The 18,743-nt window shown below is 39.6% G+C and overlaps 1 protein-coding gene across 8 annotated transcripts in view; it reads left to right on the forward strand.

Annotated features, from left to right (window-relative positions):
* LOC124113391 overlaps window positions 1–18,743 on the forward strand; it is a 91,109-nt gene that overhangs the window by 64,343 nt on the left and 8,023 nt on the right. Inside the window, exons 1-2 of one of the 8 annotated variants that reach the window (XM_046473706.2) lie at window positions 6,948–8,513; window positions 9,179–9,214. The exons of 4 other annotated variants lie outside the window; for them this stretch is intronic. In XM_046473706.2, coding sequence (XP_046329662.2) covers window positions 9,209–9,214 — 6 coding nt within the window. In that variant the 5' untranslated portion in view covers window positions 6,948–8,513; window positions 9,179–9,208. Of the gene's footprint in view, window positions 1–3,428; window positions 3,528–5,779; window positions 6,442–6,947; window positions 8,514–9,178; window positions 9,215–17,148; window positions 17,204–18,743 lie in introns of those variants that run through there. 3 more of the 8 variants (XM_046473711.2, XM_046473712.2, XM_046473709.2) reach the window with 3 other exon arrangements.

The raw sequence follows: 18,743 nt of genomic DNA on the forward strand, positions 1-18,743 counted from the left end.
TAAAGCAGTAGGGCTGAAATTTTGCATATATATTTTATATACATATGCTATGCCATGCCATGTAATGAATTTTTTAAATTTTTAATAAGTATCTTTTTTTAGTGATGCATGAATATTTGTTTTCATTTTGAAATATGTCACCTAGTAGTGGATCTGCTTCACACACCATGGAAAGGACTTTCCGTCTCTGATGAAATAATAAACTGGCTTATCAAGTGGAGAGTATGAGAGATAGTAGATTCAGGGTTAGATGTCTGTGGTATCAGTAAACACAAAAAATACAATGAATAAACATGATAAACACATCATTTCATCTTGGTTGGTTAAAACATATGTAAACTGCTCCGATCACTTTGGGATCCCTCCGACGTTATCCTGACTTACTATGACATAACTGAAATACAAAGCAGTGTCAAACTCATGTCTCTCCCCCTAAACAGTAAACTTCAACACAGTAGATTTAGCGATATTGTTGGTGTGACAATAATAGTTGGGAGTTTTTATGTCATATTTGACATAACAGTATTTGGCTTAGTCGGGTGTGTGTTTCACAGTTTGCTAAGGTCATGGATGGTCATGGATGACTGGAGGGTGCAGTGATGTTCCTTAGTTGTGCCAGGAGCTGCTGATTCTAGGTTTGAATCCCAGCTTGACTCTGATAATGATGACTTGTCGGGACCATTACTTTTCTTAAGTGGTAAAGGCTTCTACGCAGTATTTGGAATAAAATATATTGCCAGGCTGCCATGTTTTAGGACTTAAGAAGCTGCAGGCCGTGACTAGACTCTTCCGGTCCTCATTTAAAAAACTGCAGCTTATTTTGACAAATATATTGACAAGTAAATTTACTGCAGGCCATAAGAAACCATTCAAATTTGAAACTACGGAAACTACAAGATGCCACGGGCCTATGGGCAGGTGCTTACTTCGAACACTGCTTCTACGACATCTGTCACTTCCTGCAGTCCTCCCACATTAAGTTGACATGCCATGATGTGACTGTATGACAGCATTGGACCCAACTCCTTCATACTCTCATGACAGTTTCCATAGTAGTTGTGCCGACCTGAATCACATCTTTCTGACCCGTTGATTGATGGTGTAGGTGATTTGGAGAGCCTAACTTGTAGTTACTAATGTAGCTAACTCAAACCACACCTGTCATACACAGTCCAGGAGACCGTGCCATTATTGTATCAAGTGGCTACCTTGATCAACTGATAGCTGTCATGTTGCAGTAAATCAGGTAATTGTAGCTAGATTTTGGCTACCACTTCTGATAATGATCACGACCGGAATGGTTACATATCTGGGGTAACCATAGATAAAATGAGATATTTTGGCAGGTGATATCACTGCCTATATCATTTACTGTTTATCTTAGATGTGATAACGAATAGTTCAAAAGGGGATTCATTTCAGACCATGCTATATCAGTTATCAAATAGTGAAGAATGGCAGGCCCAATCATTGGTTTGGTGTGATGGCCGTGAAGGTAATTGCAAAAGAAGTAGATCGTGAAGAAGATGGATTGTAGATAGTTACATGCTGCAACTTACTGAATAAGGAGATAAATATTATGTCCTGTCAAATTCGTGGAATTTATTAAGTATCTATTAACATGAAAACCAACATTGAAGAATGATCCCGATTTTTTGTAGCACTGTTTATGTAACGTGACATGCTTTAAAAATACATGACCTCACTTTAGAATGAAGCAATATCATGCAGAAAGCTTTAGCTTCCACAATAACTAAATTTGTAAACTTATCCTATCTTACACTACATGTCTCCACTGAGTTGTGATGAGAAAGAATGATGTGACATGGGTAATCACGTGATAACAGGTTGTGTAGGTCGCTATGCATGGGATTACAGTGTATGGCCTAGTTGTTTGGGTGGTGACAAATCTGATTATTTTTCATGTAACTGCTTTTGTACATATTGATTTAGAACTTTGAATGACCTATGTCTTAATTTCAAATGGTATAATTTTTGGTGAGCTACAGACCAAGATCGTTCCACTTTCTCATTTGATGACAGAATTTTTTTAAAGTGTTTGAATAGTCATATTGCAGCACACACACACAAATTGTTATATGAAATGTCCAGCAATATATCCCTGATTTTCTATGTCTTGTTGTGATTGCTGGTTATCGTAAAGTTGCTCTGTGGACTCGTATAAGGTGTGAGGCTAGTGGAGATGATTGTGGACCCTTATAAGGTCTTAAATAAGGGCAGATCATTGTATCATATGGAACACTATGTTATGTATATGTTTGCACAAATAGGACAACTCGGGTACTCTGTTAACTCCATGGGACCTTCAAAGATACATGTACCATATATCAAGATATGAGACCACTGTGCAGAAGAGAGCTTTACCATTGGAGCACAATTTGGTTATAATGCTATGTTTTACTTGGAACTGGAACCTTTTCATAGTGCCATCCTGGTCGTGATATTAATGCCAATGTCTTTTTCTGAACAAGCACCCCCATTCCCTGTCTTTAGTGCCAAGCTTGAACAAACTGAGTTTGATTTGACTTGATTTCAGTCTGTTTTGGAACATTGTCCTTCATAAACGCTGAGACAGTGCATGGCTTGCTTTCTTCCAGTGTAGATTCCCGACATGGGTACAAGTGTGAAGCCTATTTCTGGTGTCCCCCGCCGTGATATTGCTGGAATATTGCTAAAAGCGGCATAAAACCATACTCACTCACTCACTCTTCCAGTGTAGTAGACTCCAGTAGTCCTGCACCAGTACTGTGGACTATATTTATTTTATTATCTAGATATGGTTGCAAAAGCAAGTCTAGCCAGTCAGGAAAATTATTTGTTTAATTTTTGAGGCGAGAAGATTATTGTGAAATATAAGATTTTATAGACTAAATATTTGTCTATAGACTCCAGCCACAGGTTTGAATGTCTCTGTGTATAACTTGAGATGTAATGAGTTGTGGCACCAGTGGATTGTTTGCTGCAGAAGTTCTCTAGGGACACAGGATAAACTAATTGATTCATATATCTCAGAAATTGTTTATACTGCCTACTTGTTTCTTTCCAATTTGGAAACATACTTGGACAGTTGGTCTTGGAGTGAAACTTGATCCTTCCTGAGAGCAGCTTTCCCTGGCAACACCCAAATAAACTGTCTTATAAGACTTTGTTGATATTGAATGTTTCCAAGTTTATGCTAATAAAATAGCAGTATCTATAAACATACACTGTAAATATTCTATATTTAGAGCCATACAAAATTGAAACATAAACATGTCTTATTGTTAAATATACATCAAGTTTTTAAAATGCAACTGTCAGCAGTATACATGGCTTGCACCCATTATAACATTAATAAATCATCCTTTTATAGTCAAGCTCTTTCAGCTCCAGCAAGCCGATTCAGGGTATGCCAGTACATGACAAATTAAGTAAGTCTGTTCTGGATGGCCATGAAAGTGCTCGCTTATAAAAGCAATAGTTTACTCCAAGTCCTCTCCAACCTGATCTAGCGCATCTATCTACAGGTATTGCCTTTATTTATTTTATTTTTTTCATTTTAAAGAAATGACATGAATTTTTTGCATGCTTGTCTTGGTGTTAGTGAATTCTATTCAGGTTCGATGACCATGCAGTTGCTTATACTTTTATGGGAGTCAAAAAGGTTTCACACTGACCTCAGAGTTTGAGGGGGCACAGTGGCTTGAGGTGCTGCAGAGTTGCATCCCTTGGTTGTACCCGAATCTGCTGAACTATTAATCAGCCATACCCTTGCCTACGGGTTTCACCAAATTAATAAAAATTGTCTGTCTCTCTTTCGGCACACATTCTGCTGCCTGACTATAAAAAATGCTGAAGTCTCGTTCACACTTATAACATTTATTGCGTTAGTAGAAGAATTACCATCTATTATGTATAGAATTGTGCTTTATTTCTTGTCTGAATAGAGACCACCTCCGTGGTCTAGTGGTAGAGTGTCCGCCTGGAGAGCGGAAGGTCCGGGGTTCGATCCCAAGCCGCATCATACCAAAAGACGTTAAAAAGATGGTACTTGTTGTTATCCTGTTTGGCGCTCTGCATTAAGGGGCTAAAACAAGGACTGCCCGGCTCAGAGTCAGTATACTTTGTCTGAGTGGGGTATTCATGTTAAACTGCTGCATGGTATCTCAGTGAGCCAGCACTATAAATCCACATCAGTCCGGACTAGTACAAGCACGCACGCACGCACGCACACACACACACGCACGCACATGTGCATGCATGTCGCTATATAAGTGCAATAATCTTGGACGCGACATTAAACCCAATTTCACCTCACCTTGTCTGAATAGAACTGATTGCAATAGTATTGGTTATTGGTTCCTGTTGTTTGTCTTTCTTTAATGTCCCACTCAGCAGTATTCCAGCTATGTCATGTTAGTCTGTAAATAGTTGAGTCTGGACCACTCAAACCAGTGATTGATATTATGAGTTATGTTCCTTGCCATTTGTGTTTGGTGAAAACATCCGGAAGTCAGCTGCAGGGGATCAAATGACCAGTTTAACAATGGCATCAAGGATTTGGTGAAATAGTGATATGTAGTTGAACGATAAATTATAGTGAAATACAATAATGCATCACGTATCACTAGGCTGTTTCTTGAAGAAGTTTACTTTATGTTTGAAAACTGGTAGATTTTCCACATTTTCGAGTTTATTCTTAATGTCCTCACTACACGTACTAGATGTCCCTCTAACCTTACATGGGTACCCGGTAGGGTTAGGACGATATACCGACTGTGCAATCTCATACATATCACGGTACCTTGCTCATGATCTGATACGTATCACAATACGTGCATGTGATCTTATCTGTGGCGTGAAAGCCATTTTTTTCATAGACAGAATGGCCAAATACCTGGCACACTGACAATTTCCAGTTAGCAGTGTCAAGTATGGTGCAGTGGATGAAAATATTTACGTGATATTGATTGTGATTGATACTTGTATCGAGAAGAAACAAATGTAATTCACCAATGCATTGGTGTGTCGTCCCACTACTAGTATCCAGCCATGAAATTGCTGGAATACTTCTAAAAGTGGTGTAATACCACACTCTGTACACCTGTGGGGCGGTGTGGTAGCCCAGTGGTTAAAGCGTTCGCTTGTCACGCCAAATACCCAGGTTCGATTCCCATCATGGGTACAATGTGTGAAGCCCATTTCTGGTGTCCCCTGCGTTATGTTGCTGGAATATTGCTTAAAGCGGCATAAAACCATACTCACTCACTGTACACCTGTGTAGAAATAGTGGTTTTACAAAATAAAACATTTCAGATTTGTGAAAATATTTAGTGTCAGTGAGTGAGCTCTACATGGAACTATTCACCAGGGTTGAGAGTGCGTGAGTGTGATGTCTTCAGCACCAGCCTATGTGATGATACAGGGAAACATGTCTGACTGTAAAGACATGTTGTCCACTAATTCAAATATGTTGCTAATAAATAAAAGGTATTTAATTCCTGTAAAACAGACTTGAGGTGATGGGACCAAGAAAAATTTCCTTTAACCACTCTCCACAGCAGGTTTGGAGAAATCTCCTTACTATTAGCTGCATTGATAATTAGTTGGAAGTAGACTGATACAGATAGTTGTTTTGGCTTGGTTTATGGATGATTAACATACACTGCAAATTAATCTCAGGTAGTGAGCTCTCCTCTGTTAATTGAGTATTGTTTTTGCCACACTGACAGAAGAGCTGGAAGTAATTTACTGAAATATTTGAAATGAAACCATAATCCCTGGCATGTGTTTGTCATTTGACGGTGCTGGCGTTGCAGGAAGTGTATGTTTACCCTAGACTGAAAGAAAGTGCCCTGGCTTTATTACAAACAGTTCACATTTCAACCTTATACTGGCACTTGCTGTTGCATCTTGAGCAATAAGTTCCAGAACAAGAGAGTAAGAATATACATCACATAAAATATGTTTACAATGATAATTCTCTCCTGGAGATCATCAAGAACCCTTTCTCCCTGGTAGTCTAACGATATCAAATTCAAAGAAACACATGTTGGTTCCATAATTTGTATTGAATAATTTTTCCAACACGTTGGAGAAAAAAAAGCAATATATTTATTTGAATAGGCGTTGCAGTTGACTGTTGGCAAATAGCCAGCCTCCCTCTTCACGCTGGCATATTTGATTGTTGATGCTTCCCATGTGGCAAACACATTGGGGCAGATCAAGTTACAGGAAAATGGTAGCTTGCTGAAATAAGCTATAGTCCAGAAAATCCACAACTAATCTTAGTGGACTATGCTCTATTTCTGTTTTTTTGTTCTGGACCTATTTCAACTCTCATGTTGGTAATAAAGGCCAAATATTCAAGTAAAACGTGTTTAATCCATGGTGTTATGAAGAACTGAAGAATGATGACTGATCAGACAGACATGCAGGGATGTAAGTATTATTAATGTCCATAAAAATATGTCTGGGGTTGTGAGACTCCAATGTATTTGATCACCCTGGCCTTGACAACACTGGCAGCTATCATGGTATATTCTACATATGGGGCCAATGCTGTTGAGTATCATTCTAAGCATGAAATGGATTGTTTTCTTTTTTGTATTTATTTAAAAGGAAGAGATTAATTGCTTCTGAAGTGATGTTACACATTGAAAAGTCATCAGTGCATGACTCAAAACAGGTTGCATTTGTACACGCTAAAGTTTTCCTGTGAGAAAAACAACTTGTAGTTCAACTTTTTCATCATAATATTCTTGTTAACAATAGCATGAGGATGTGCATGAGCATGGTGTTTAAATCCTCCAGTAGGCGGGACAAGAGGTATAGAAAGGCAACCTTCAGTCAGTCATCTAGCAGGTCCTATCAAATATGTTTATAGTTTGTTTGTTATTGCGACAATGAACAATATTCCAAATGTGCCACTGTGGCCTTTAAATGAGTCTGGGCCTTCTGAACCAGTGACTAAATGAATGAGCAGCTTCACATGCCGTCTAGATGATGACTGTCACACTCAGCCAAGTCACACAGCCTGACCATCCTGTGCTGTCTAGGTTCGATTACATACAACCGGCCATGTTGCAGAACCTGAGCACCCTGTGCAGCCTAGGTACGATTTCACACAACCCGCTAAGTTGCAGAGCCTGGGCCGGTCGCAGAGCCTGACCACCCTGTGCTGTCTAGGTTCGATTACACACAACCGGCCGGTCGCAGAGCCTGACCACCCTGTGCTGTCTAGGTTCGATTACACACAACCGGCCAAGTAGCAGAGCCTGGGCCGGTCGCAGAGCCTGACCACCCTGTGCTGTCTAGGTTCGATTACACACAACCGGCCAAGTCGCAGAGCCTGACCACCCTGTGCTGTCTAGGTTCGATTACACACAACCGGCCGGTCGCAGAGCCTGACCACCCTGTGCTGTCTAGGTTCGATTACACACAACCGGCCAAGTCGCAGAGCCTGGGCTGGTCGCAGAGCCTGACCTCCCTGTGCTGTCTAGGTACGATTACACACAACCGGCAAAGTCGCGGAGTCTGACCACCCTGTGCAGCCTAGGTACGATTACACACAACCGGCAAAGTCGCAGAGTCTGACCACCCTGTGCAGTCTAGGTACAATTACACACAACAGGCCAAGTCGCAGAGCCTGGGCCGGTCGCAGAGCCTGACCACCCTGTGCTGTCTAGGTACGATTACACACAACCGGCCGGTCGCAGAGCCTGACCACCCTGTGCTGTCTAGGTTCGATTACACACAACCGGCCAAATAGCAGAGACTGACCACCCTGTGCAGTCTAGGTACAATTACACACAACCGGCCAAGTAGCAGAGCCTTGGCCGGTCGCAGAGCCTAACCACCCTGTGCTGTCTAGGTACGATTACACACAACCGGCCAAGTCGCAGAGTCTGGGCCGGTCGCAGAGCCTAACCACCCTGTGCAGTCTAGGTACAATTACACACAACCGGCCAAGTAGCAGAGCCTTGGCCGGTCGCAGAGCCTAACCACCCTGTGCTGTCTAGGTACGATTACACACAACCGGCCAAGTCGCAGAGTCTGGGCCGGTCGCAGAGCCTAACCACCCTGTGCTGTCTAGGTACGATTACACACAACCGGCCAAGTAGCAGAGCCTTGGCCGGTCGCAGAGCCTGACCACCCTGTGCAGTCTAGGTACAATTACACACAACCGGCCAAGTCGCAGAGCCTGACCACCCTGTGCTGTCTAGGTACGATTACACACAACCGGCCAAGTCGCAGAGCCTGACCACCCTGTGCAGTCTAGGTACGATTACACACAACCGGCCAAGTCGCAGAGCCTGACCACCTGATCCAATTAAGTTGCCTCTTGCGACCAGCAATTGCGTAAGTTTGGGACTGGAGATTTATATGCAGTGACACCTGATGGAATGGTTCCATGAAAAATGATGGATGAGTTCATTTCCCGACCCAAAGCCATACACATTGGAATCATGCTTTGACATGTAGATTGGCAGCATTGGAATTCTGAAGGAAAGGTATGTCAGAACATGTTCCCATACTTACAGTTAAATGTAATTCACTGAAAACAACTTGATAGAAAATATTTGCTTTTGGTTTCACTTTGACCGATCCTACTGTTGTCGCCTGAGTGAGTTGTATTTTTATACGCTGCTTTTAGCAATACCACAGCGGGGAACACCAGAGATGGGTTTCACAGATTTTACCCATGTGGGGAATCGAACCCTTGTTCTGGCCTGAAGGTTCTTGCAATAGCAAGATCACAGTAGCCTGTAGGTATTCTAGTCCGAAACTACAGGATGATAATGTGAGATCTCCGCTGTTGATATAGGATAACATACAGCTCACAAGGTCACAGATACCTGTAGGTATTCCAGTCTGAAACTACAGGTTGATAATGTGAGATCTCCACTGTTGATATAGGATAACATACAACTCACAAATTCAAAGCAGAGAGTTGGTCTGCTTCGTTTGTTGCCTTTCAAGAATTATTCCTACGCAGCAGCTCTGGCTTATGGTGTCAATATTGTTCTAACTTTTGTCGACCCCACACAGGGCAGGGCAACTCACTCTGCCATCATACGCTGTGCCATAATATTATGTGTATTATGAAAGAAATATAAAAACACAGTACATAAAAATTATAGCTTTGTTATGACATGGACCTTTTTTCATATTGCAGAGTTCTATCCCTTAGGAGTGCCAGGATTTGATGATTGTGAGTTGGAATTCCAGCTTCACCCTGATTAGGCTGATCCTTGGTTTGTCAGTATGAAGACCTTACGTCACTTTTGAGTTACCAAAATTAAGCTGATATCTGAGATAATGTTAAACACAACTTACTCTATTGTTTTTCTTCTAAATGTTGTATCATTTTGTATTGATAAAGAAGATTACTGAAAAGTTAGTTGATGAATAGTCTTACCTTGTCTGTTAATGACTTGCAAGGAGAAATGGAGCGTTTGGGGTAAATAATACATGTCCTATATTATCTGAATTGATTTTTAGGAAGAGGACAAACGTTACAATTTCAATGAAATTTGCTCTTTGTAAGCATCATCAAATTTTTGGTTTGCTTGTAATTAATTCAAGGTGAATAATGTCGAACCATGCCAGACTAACATGGACACTGATAATGAAAAGGATCTTGGGAATGTGGCAACAGTGTTGTTGTGCTACATATTGATAGCATTATATCACTAACTCTCACCACTGCATGCCCTATGGCTCAAGTTGCATGCTTTTGCTCTAAAATTAATTAGATTTTATGTTGAATTTCCATGTTCTTTTCAATAGTATTTCTATTGATCAATATTCCATTACATTAATACTAGATTTTATCAGCCTAGATCTAGATTTTTTGTTGACTTGGCAAATTTATGGCCATGAGCAATAAAATGGATGAAATGCCTGGAATTCAAATTGATGGGAATACTGGTGTGCTGTGTTGTAAAAAACGTATTAGAATGAACTCATGTGATATGATTGTCAGTGGTCGAAAACACTGCATGTTTACAATCTGTGTTAGGCAGTTGATATTCTGCATGTATGAGCTGGAAGAGAATTGCAGTGTTTACTTTGGGAAAGAAGAAAACTGATCATGCAGAGAGTGGTGACTTACACAGTAAATCCACAATGAATGATTTTCAAAGAGTTTTTTATGAAATCTAATATTACACAATACCATTCTCGACTCTGAAAATAATAAAAAAATCATTTTCCCTATGCTGATTTCATGTGGAATAGAGCTAGCTAGAGCTGGCTAGACTTGCTTTTGTATACTATTCTAGATCGGTTTTTTGTTTCATAAAATAAATATATTCCACAGTCATGGTGCAGGACTAGGCTAAAATAGACAGCAACATTTCCAATCCCAGCATTCTTAAGCTCTTAAATAATGTTAGTTACGTTCAAATTCACATTCTATGGAGATGAATGAAACAAAAACATTTTGCATTAATGATTTTCAGCTAATCATTGGCTGGTGATAAATCTTCAGTGAATCAGTTAAAAGGGGAAGCAGTTCTTTTCGGGTGATCCCATTGGGGCTACTAGTAGAAGAATGTTCCTTGTATCCCTGCATGTCATGAGAGCAGGCACATCAGTTGGTTACTATGCGTGACATTGCTGATTCTGTGTCATTACATCAAAATTGTATTAGTGTTCTCAGCCATACACTTATCGACTGATGTTAGAGACTTCATACTTGGGTGTCATTGAAGGTCAAGGTCACACCTTATTCACTTGACTTGAAAGGTTTGTGTACACGATAACTTGAATATTTATCATTGGAATGTGATGAAACTTGGTCTTGAGGTGATCTCTATGTAAGGTCAAGGTCACAAGAGGTCAAATCATGAGACATGGCTTAAATGTTATTAAATTTAGTATTACCTCATGAAAAATAACAGCATGTGATTGGATGACATTGAAGGTGAACGCCACCAAAAATGGCTGTGTAATAGTTTAAGCTTTGAATACATGATCACTAGGGTTGGCTGTTAATTTTTAAGATTCTTGATAACCTCCAATTAGGGTAAAAGTTACCAGAAACTTATTGTCAAAACATGAAATATATTATTTCAGAATATTTATCAGTGATTAACAGTACACAGCCACTTGTTTGTATATTTGTACATACATGTATGTCCCATGTTAAGGTCGTTAAGTTCACTCTTGCGACAGTATTCTTCACTGTATTTACAGTTTGCTGCAGTATCTTTACATTTGTAACACTACATATGCTTTCAATTAAGACATTGGGGGGCACGGGTGGCCCAGTCGTCTAAGGTGCCGCGATTCGCTGTGCAGAGTTGCGTCCCTTGGACACGCCAGAAACCTATGATTGTGGGTTTGAATCCCGGTTCGCCCCGATTATGTTTCTAGGTTTGTCAGCACCATACCCGTGCTCGTGGATTTCACCAAAGTGGTAAAGGTCTGAGACGTGCATCACTCACTCTCTCACTCAATTAAGACATTGTCTGGAAGGTCAAGGTCATTGGACTAGAAGTGCACATTACTTCAGTTCTAGGATAACTAGAGATATAACACTTTCTTTTTCAAATTTATACTGCAATGCACATATATATTTCTTATCCACAAGGTATCCCTTTTGACAAGATGTGCTTATTCCTTGTTTTCAGGGTAGCTGGAGGCATCGAAAATGTTATTCGTCATAAGGCAACATTAGGGATCAATGATGAATGTAGATACAGTCAAGTCCCGTAAATCCGACATCGATGGTTGCACATGATTATGTCGGATTAACAAGTATGTCGGATAAACGAAATTAAGTAGTATCAACGTTCATGATCGAAAATAGGACAACTACACGACAGATAAGGATTCAAACACGTAATAAAAATCTAAAATAAATATTCATATTGTTATGTTAAATTGTTGGCGGAATATGTTTTCTAATCATACAACCTCTAAAGTTTAACACAAAACAACTGTTACGGACTGTATGACTTATTCAAAATACTTTGAAAAGCACAGTCTGGAATGGAAGTCGCAACTTTGAAACTGGTACCTGAAGCTTTAGAAAGCTGCTTTCTAAGTGGCTAACGTTGACTGCCTGTTGGTCATTTCATTGGTAGGTCATAGTTCTTGAAAGGTTGTTCTGACGTGACCTATAATGGGATGTCCTCGTCAATAGCGAGAACTTGAATCTGATTTTAATAAGATTGAGGTAATCTAAACATGTGATTTATCCTGTTTTCTTTATTTAAAGCATTAATTGTTTATTGTTAGGCAAGTTTATCTCTGCAGCCGTTGTAATATGCAGCTACCAGCCGATTCGTCTCGCATCAAAACACGGGCTGTGTACTCGTGGGCAGATGGCCACGGAGGACACTGATCACATTTAATGAGACTGATTAATGAGTGATTTCAGTAATTCGTTGCAAATTAGGTGTTACAGAGTCGGAATGCTAAGCCTGTAGGATTAACAGGTCTAAATAGCACTGATTTAATATGTTCCCATCATCAGTGTCGGATAAAGCCGATTGCCGGATTAAAGATTGTCAGATTAAAGAGATTTGACTGTAGATATTTGGGATGTCAGTTGTCACCTGATTTGGTAAAGTCAAAATGGTTCATGGTACGTGTTGCGGATGGGAAAATGTTGATGGCATTCAGGAAAAGGTTTAGATGGGGCTGCTTCTATTGTTGCATTTAATTGAAACAGGTATTAAGTTACTATCTTGCTATCAACCACCTGTTGTCCTGGCCTGGACTTGTGTTAAAGTGGCTGTGATGTTGTAGGATATTCATTACTCTAAAACAGCATGCTTGCTTGCTTGCTTGCTCACTCTCTCACTCACTCACTCACTCACTCACTCACTCTCTCTCTCTCTCTCTCTCTCTCTCTCTCACTCACTCACTCACTCTCTCTCTCTCTCCATGTCATGTTACATAACTCTGCATAGATAATGAATGACAGCATAATTCAGTATTTACATATAAACATATAACATATAAATGTTGTACAATGAAACAAGTGTAACACAGTTGACCATTGGAAGCTAAATGACTTAACATGCTTTCGTTGAAATGCAAAGTGTACAATACTGACATTTTTAGGTTTGAAATTCAAAATTCTTTGTTACCTGAATAAATTATTGAACTTTCTTAAATATTGTACAATTTGACTCTTGTGATAATCTTGTTTCAATTACGATTTCATGAGTAAGACATGTAATTTGAGATGTGACATCAGCCCGGAAATGCAAAGAACTTTCATATGAATTGGGCCAAGCCATGGTCCCATTCAGGATGGGGCTGCATCAAGTTTGAATGTTTACATTTAGATTTAGACTGGAGAGACTTCAGTGAAGAAAAAAATAATTCAAAAAGCATATTTGGAGCAAGATTTGAAACTTTGTGTCCTACATTTTTAAATTCACTTTTACCGATTGATTCCCTTCACACATTTACAGCAAGTTCAACGAGATCTGGAACCGCATTTCCAAGATAACAGGACCTGAAGTTATTCTTCCATCCACTGTGTTAGCCTGTAGCATGTAGACCTAATCTGTTTACTTGTCAAACACACTGGGTTTTTTTATCCAAGGGAAAATATTTACTTCCTGTTTTAATGGTTGCAAGTTATATAACTTAAATGTTATGAGTGGCAATAAAAGCTAAAACAATAATCTATGTCACACATCTAGTCATAGAGACAACCGTTGTGTTAATAATACTCTATGTTAAGAACAAACCTCTCAACTCAAGTCCTGCTTGATCTTGGATACTCAATCATGCATGTACACGCAGACTGTGGCTATTGCACATATTAGTTGAAGAAGATACATGCGTTCATATTCATTTGAATTTCTCACAGGATCTTCTCACCCGTGAAAGCATATTTATAATTACACCATTTAGTTTTTCTTGGTCATGAATTCACAAAACAGAAAAGGTTCTGATCCATTCATTTTGTTGGATAAAAGGGAACAAATTCACCCCGAAAACCACTTAGCTAATAAAGCTGAAAATGTGATGCTGCAAGAAAAGTTTATGTTTTCTAACTTTGTGTCAACGATAATTGCCCTATATAGATTCAAGTTTGTGAAAGACAAAAAAAGTTATGCTTTTTATTTGTTTAGATTTGGCCTTAAATAACTCTTTTGTTCCCATGTTCTGACCAAAACTGCTGAAGCTAAGGTAACTTTCATTGGTCAAAACAAAAATCAAAAATATTTCAAGAAGGCTCAAATTGATATATTACATTATTACAACTACGTGGACATTACAGGTGCAGATTATGTAATATTTTTGCAATTTAGTAGTTGAAAAATAATTACAAAAATCATCTGCTAATTTATTATGTCATAAAAGGATAATATTTGACTTCGGATTAATCATGATATTATTTGTCTCTAAGTGACCATCAAATTTTGGAGGACACTTCCAAATTTCATGCATCAGTGACATAAATGATGTCTGTTGCAATGCCCTATTTTGACTTGTACCGTATGTTTCCATGTCTTTTTCAGTGAACAAATGACTTTTGCCTTTGCATGTGTTTGTGATGGTTGCTCTCTTTTTTGCAGACGTCTGGTATTATCACTAACTGATAGTCATTCATAAACTCCTGCTTATGAATTGTAATGAATTGTACAACAGAGGTGATTTATGATTATGGAAATGGTTTTGTCAGTTTTATTCCAATAAAAAATTGACACACTCTATCTTTCAATGGCTACTTAGTAGGCAAACAGCCAGATGAAAATATTTTATCGTAACATCGTAAGCAAATATGACATTTGTTTCACATTAAGCACCATTCTCAACTTTCTTTAGGATTACACATGTGTTCTTAGGAGACATGTTATTCCCCCAGCAGATGGAATGTGGAAACAAGTCTTAAAAAGAGACATGTAACAGCTTTTTCCCTGTCCTGCTTATCAGTAGTCTTATTGTTATCAGTGATCTTATTAACTGCTTGGTAACTGCCTCTGTGGTTTGTAATGGTTTGGCACAATAGCGATAGCATCCTGTGTTGCCTTGATTGCTCTTGTTTGTTGTAGTCAGTCTTTGTGATTATGTTTATCTTATTAACAAGAGGGGCGGTAGGATAGCCGAGTGGTTAAAGTGTTCACTTGTCACCCTGAAGAGGTGTAGAGGTGACTGGTTCACTGTCTGTAGGTGTGACAGTAACATGTACCAAACTGCTCATAGGGCATATGTGGCTAAATGAAGGGAAGATTACCCATTCTCCTTCTTGTGAGGAGAGGTGGGGTAGCCCAGTGGTTAAAGTGTTCACTTGTCACCCTGAAGAGGTGGAGAGGTGACTGGTTCACTGTCTGTAGGTGTGACAGTAACATGTACCAAACTGCTCATAGGGCATATTTGGCTAAATGAAGGGAAGTACCCATTCTCCTTCTTGTGAGGGGCGGTGGGGTAGCCTAGTGGTTAAAGTGTTCACTCATCATGTACATGGGTACAATGTGTGAAGCCCATTTCTGGTGTCTCCTGTCAGGATATTGCTGGAATATTGCTAAAAGTGGCGTAAAAAACTAAACTCACTCACTCACTCACTCACTCACTCACTCACTCACTCACTCACTCACTCACTCACTCACTCACTCACTCACTCACTCACTCACTCACTCACTCACTCACTCACTCACTCACTCACTCACTCACTCACTCACTCATAAACATTAAGAGGGCTGAGAACACCATCCTAGAACTTAATAAGCTGAAAAGGCAGACAGATGTTGAACTTAATATTGATGGTTTGTCAATGCTGTTGGGGATGTGAGGATGCTCCTGCACCAGATGCAAAGAGTGGATAGTCTTGGGGAATGTTGTCCAGTGAGTTTGATCCAAGTCATATAATCACCACTTTGTTGGACTGCTAATGCAAGTTTTATGATGTACTGATGTTAATCATCGCCCTAATTGTACAGACCATGTCTCTCTTTTCACACAGGCGGTTAGGTAGCCTACTGGTTAAAGCATTTGCTCTTCACGCCAAAGACCCGGGTTCGATTCCGGACATGGGTACAAAGTGTGAAGCCCATTTCTGGTGTCCCCGCCGTGATATTGCTGGAATATTGCTAACAGCGGCGTTAAACTATACTCACTCACTCACTCTGTTTTCACACATGGTTGAACCTTGACTTGAAAAGAGCACAGATTGTGGAGATTGTGGCAGCATTACAAACTAGCTCTCATCTTATATTCTTAACCACCATTTCTTAATTACATGGGTATCCATAAAACTCATGAAATGATTTTTAGCTATCAATGATCCTAAAGACTAAAATTAGCTCTTTCAGTGTCTGTGACCATAATGCCAGTATCAAATTAGAACAATAGTAATGCCACTAAAAAGGAAACATCAAGGAGATTGCGAACAGATTATTATGTTACTACTAATTGCAATGTTTGGATTTCCCACAGCTATTGTGCTACCATGATTCAGCAAGTATAGGGAACTAAACAAAATTCCAGGTGTAAAATAGATGTCTCGGTTGATTGCCCTCGACAGGTGAGTCTCCAACAAACAGAGAGGTGACAAAGAGTCTCCTGGTCACGCATGACATGCTGCTATGACTGGGTTCCCGGTTTTAATGATGGCCTAGCTGGTAGTAGGGATAGTTTCCTGTGTTGTGAATTGTAGCGGCCGAAAAGCAGGCGTTATTTGGTGTGCAGTTGAAAAGCACTTTCTAATTTGAATTACAATACAAGCCTGCCACACCTTGAATCATCTTTGTTGGGCATGTATATAGACGAAGGCAGAAAATGAATTTTTAAATTCTATTCATTTCAGAATTGAATTGAAGTTGTAGTGTAAATTGGTACAATGTTTAACCTATTACCCATGGTTGAGCATTAAAGCACTGGATCACACAAGATGAGCATGACTGCTTCACTGTTAAGAATCTTTTATAAGTTAACATTTGTGACAGCCTTAAGAACATAATTCTTCAAGGAAACTCACGTGTAAGGTTGATCTGTAAAACGAAGTTGAAAGTAGCTCGACAGGCTGTGATGGCTTTAACATGTGCCCGATTACTTTGATGTCGTGTTGATTTGGTATGTTTTTTTCCCTGGTTAATAGTTAGGAAGGTGCAACTGTGTATATAATGTGAGATTTGGAGGACTATTTGTATGTATGAATGAATTAGATTTGGTAGTTGGCCGTGTATCACAGTGATACTGGGATGCTGTAAATCATGGTCACCCGTCATTTGTAAGTTTTAGATGTTTTGAAACAAATATATCTCATATGGACATATCTTGGTTCCTCTTTGGTTGACAATGTTGCATAATTTTCAGTCAGTTCAAATTTTGTCTTTTGTTTGTTGTTTAATGCTGCAATATTCCAGCTATTTGCTGTCTGTAAATAATCAAGTCTGGGCCAGACAATCCAGTAATTGACGTCATGAGCATCAATCTACACAATTGGGATACGATGGCATGCATCAACCAAGTCAGCAAGCCTGACCACCCGATCCCGTTAGTCGCCTCTTACGACAAGCATCGGTTGCTGAAGACCTATTCTAACAGTTTTCAAATAACTTCATCTGAAGCTGAAGCTGTTACATTATAACAGTAACGGTTAATGAAGTAATGGGTTTTTGCGATCACTATTTGGCCATTTGCGCACAATGGAAACTGTTTTGGCCGATAATCGAGACTGATTTTAATCTGGCATTGATGTTTTGAATTTAGTAACAATGCTCTCAAGTTTCATTTTATGCAATATGAAGGCAATCTGTAATCGTCTTAGAAATTAGAATTATTTTTCTCTGTCTGCCAATACACAGGAAATAATCTGTAATTCCTTGTAGCCTGTTGCCTATTGTGTAAAAGTATGACATGTATGTGCTTGTCTATAGTATTACAAGTGCCAGTATTGTGGCTTCACAGAGGCTTAGGAATAAATACCTGCTTCAATCTTTACCTCGACAAAACCATGCAGGCAGCATTGCAGTATTGTTCCATGGATACAAGACTTCTAGGCTTGTAAGGTTTTATGTGTAGCAAGCCTCTACTGATTTTACACTGGCATGAATAGACATTCATTGCAAGTGGATAGATGTGTATCCTATAACAAGGGGTAATGTCACTTGAATCTAATGCAAGGGGTGTTTGTGGGGATACTTTATGTAACATGAGAAGTTGATCTGTTCTTTGTGAAGAGTTTTCAAGGTAAAGTTGCTCATTTCAAGTATGACAATTTGCGTTCAATATCTTTGAAATTGTGTACAGGTTTGACTTGAACATTAGTTTATTTCTGGCAAATATACCACAAATCAGGTAAAGTTAAACAATGTTGTTTGCGGAGAGTAGGTGGATGGGTGACTGTGTTTGTTGTTTGCGGTGAGTAGGTGGATGGGTGACTGTGTTTGTTGTTTGCAGAGAGTAGGTGGATGGGTGACTGTGTTTGTTGTTTGCAGAGAGTAGGTGGATGGGTGACTGTGTTTGTTGTTTGTGGAGAGTAGGTGGATGGGTGACTGTGTTTGGCAAGCTGACACCAGAGGGTTTCAGTCCTGCCCCACACTGAAGCACATGTAGACACATGTGGTGTTGCCTTAGGCAAGATACTTTGTCCAAATTAGGACTCGGTTCACCCGGCAGTGAATTGGTATCCAGTAGGATGAGATGGTATTAATCTAGTACCTCACAGGCAGCTTGGGTTGTATACTCCCCAGGGAGATAAGAATGAAAGTGGTCACTGATCCATTTACCAGCATTTGAGCATGCTTTGGGCATGGATTTGGTGCATT

The sequence above is a fragment of the Haliotis rufescens genome, unplaced genomic scaffold, assembly GCF_023055435.1.
Source record: "Haliotis rufescens isolate VD_foot unplaced genomic scaffold, xgHalRufe1.0.p SCAF_1, whole genome shotgun sequence".
NCBI classification, from domain to species: domain Eukaryota; kingdom Metazoa; phylum Mollusca; class Gastropoda; order Lepetellida; family Haliotidae; genus Haliotis; species Haliotis rufescens.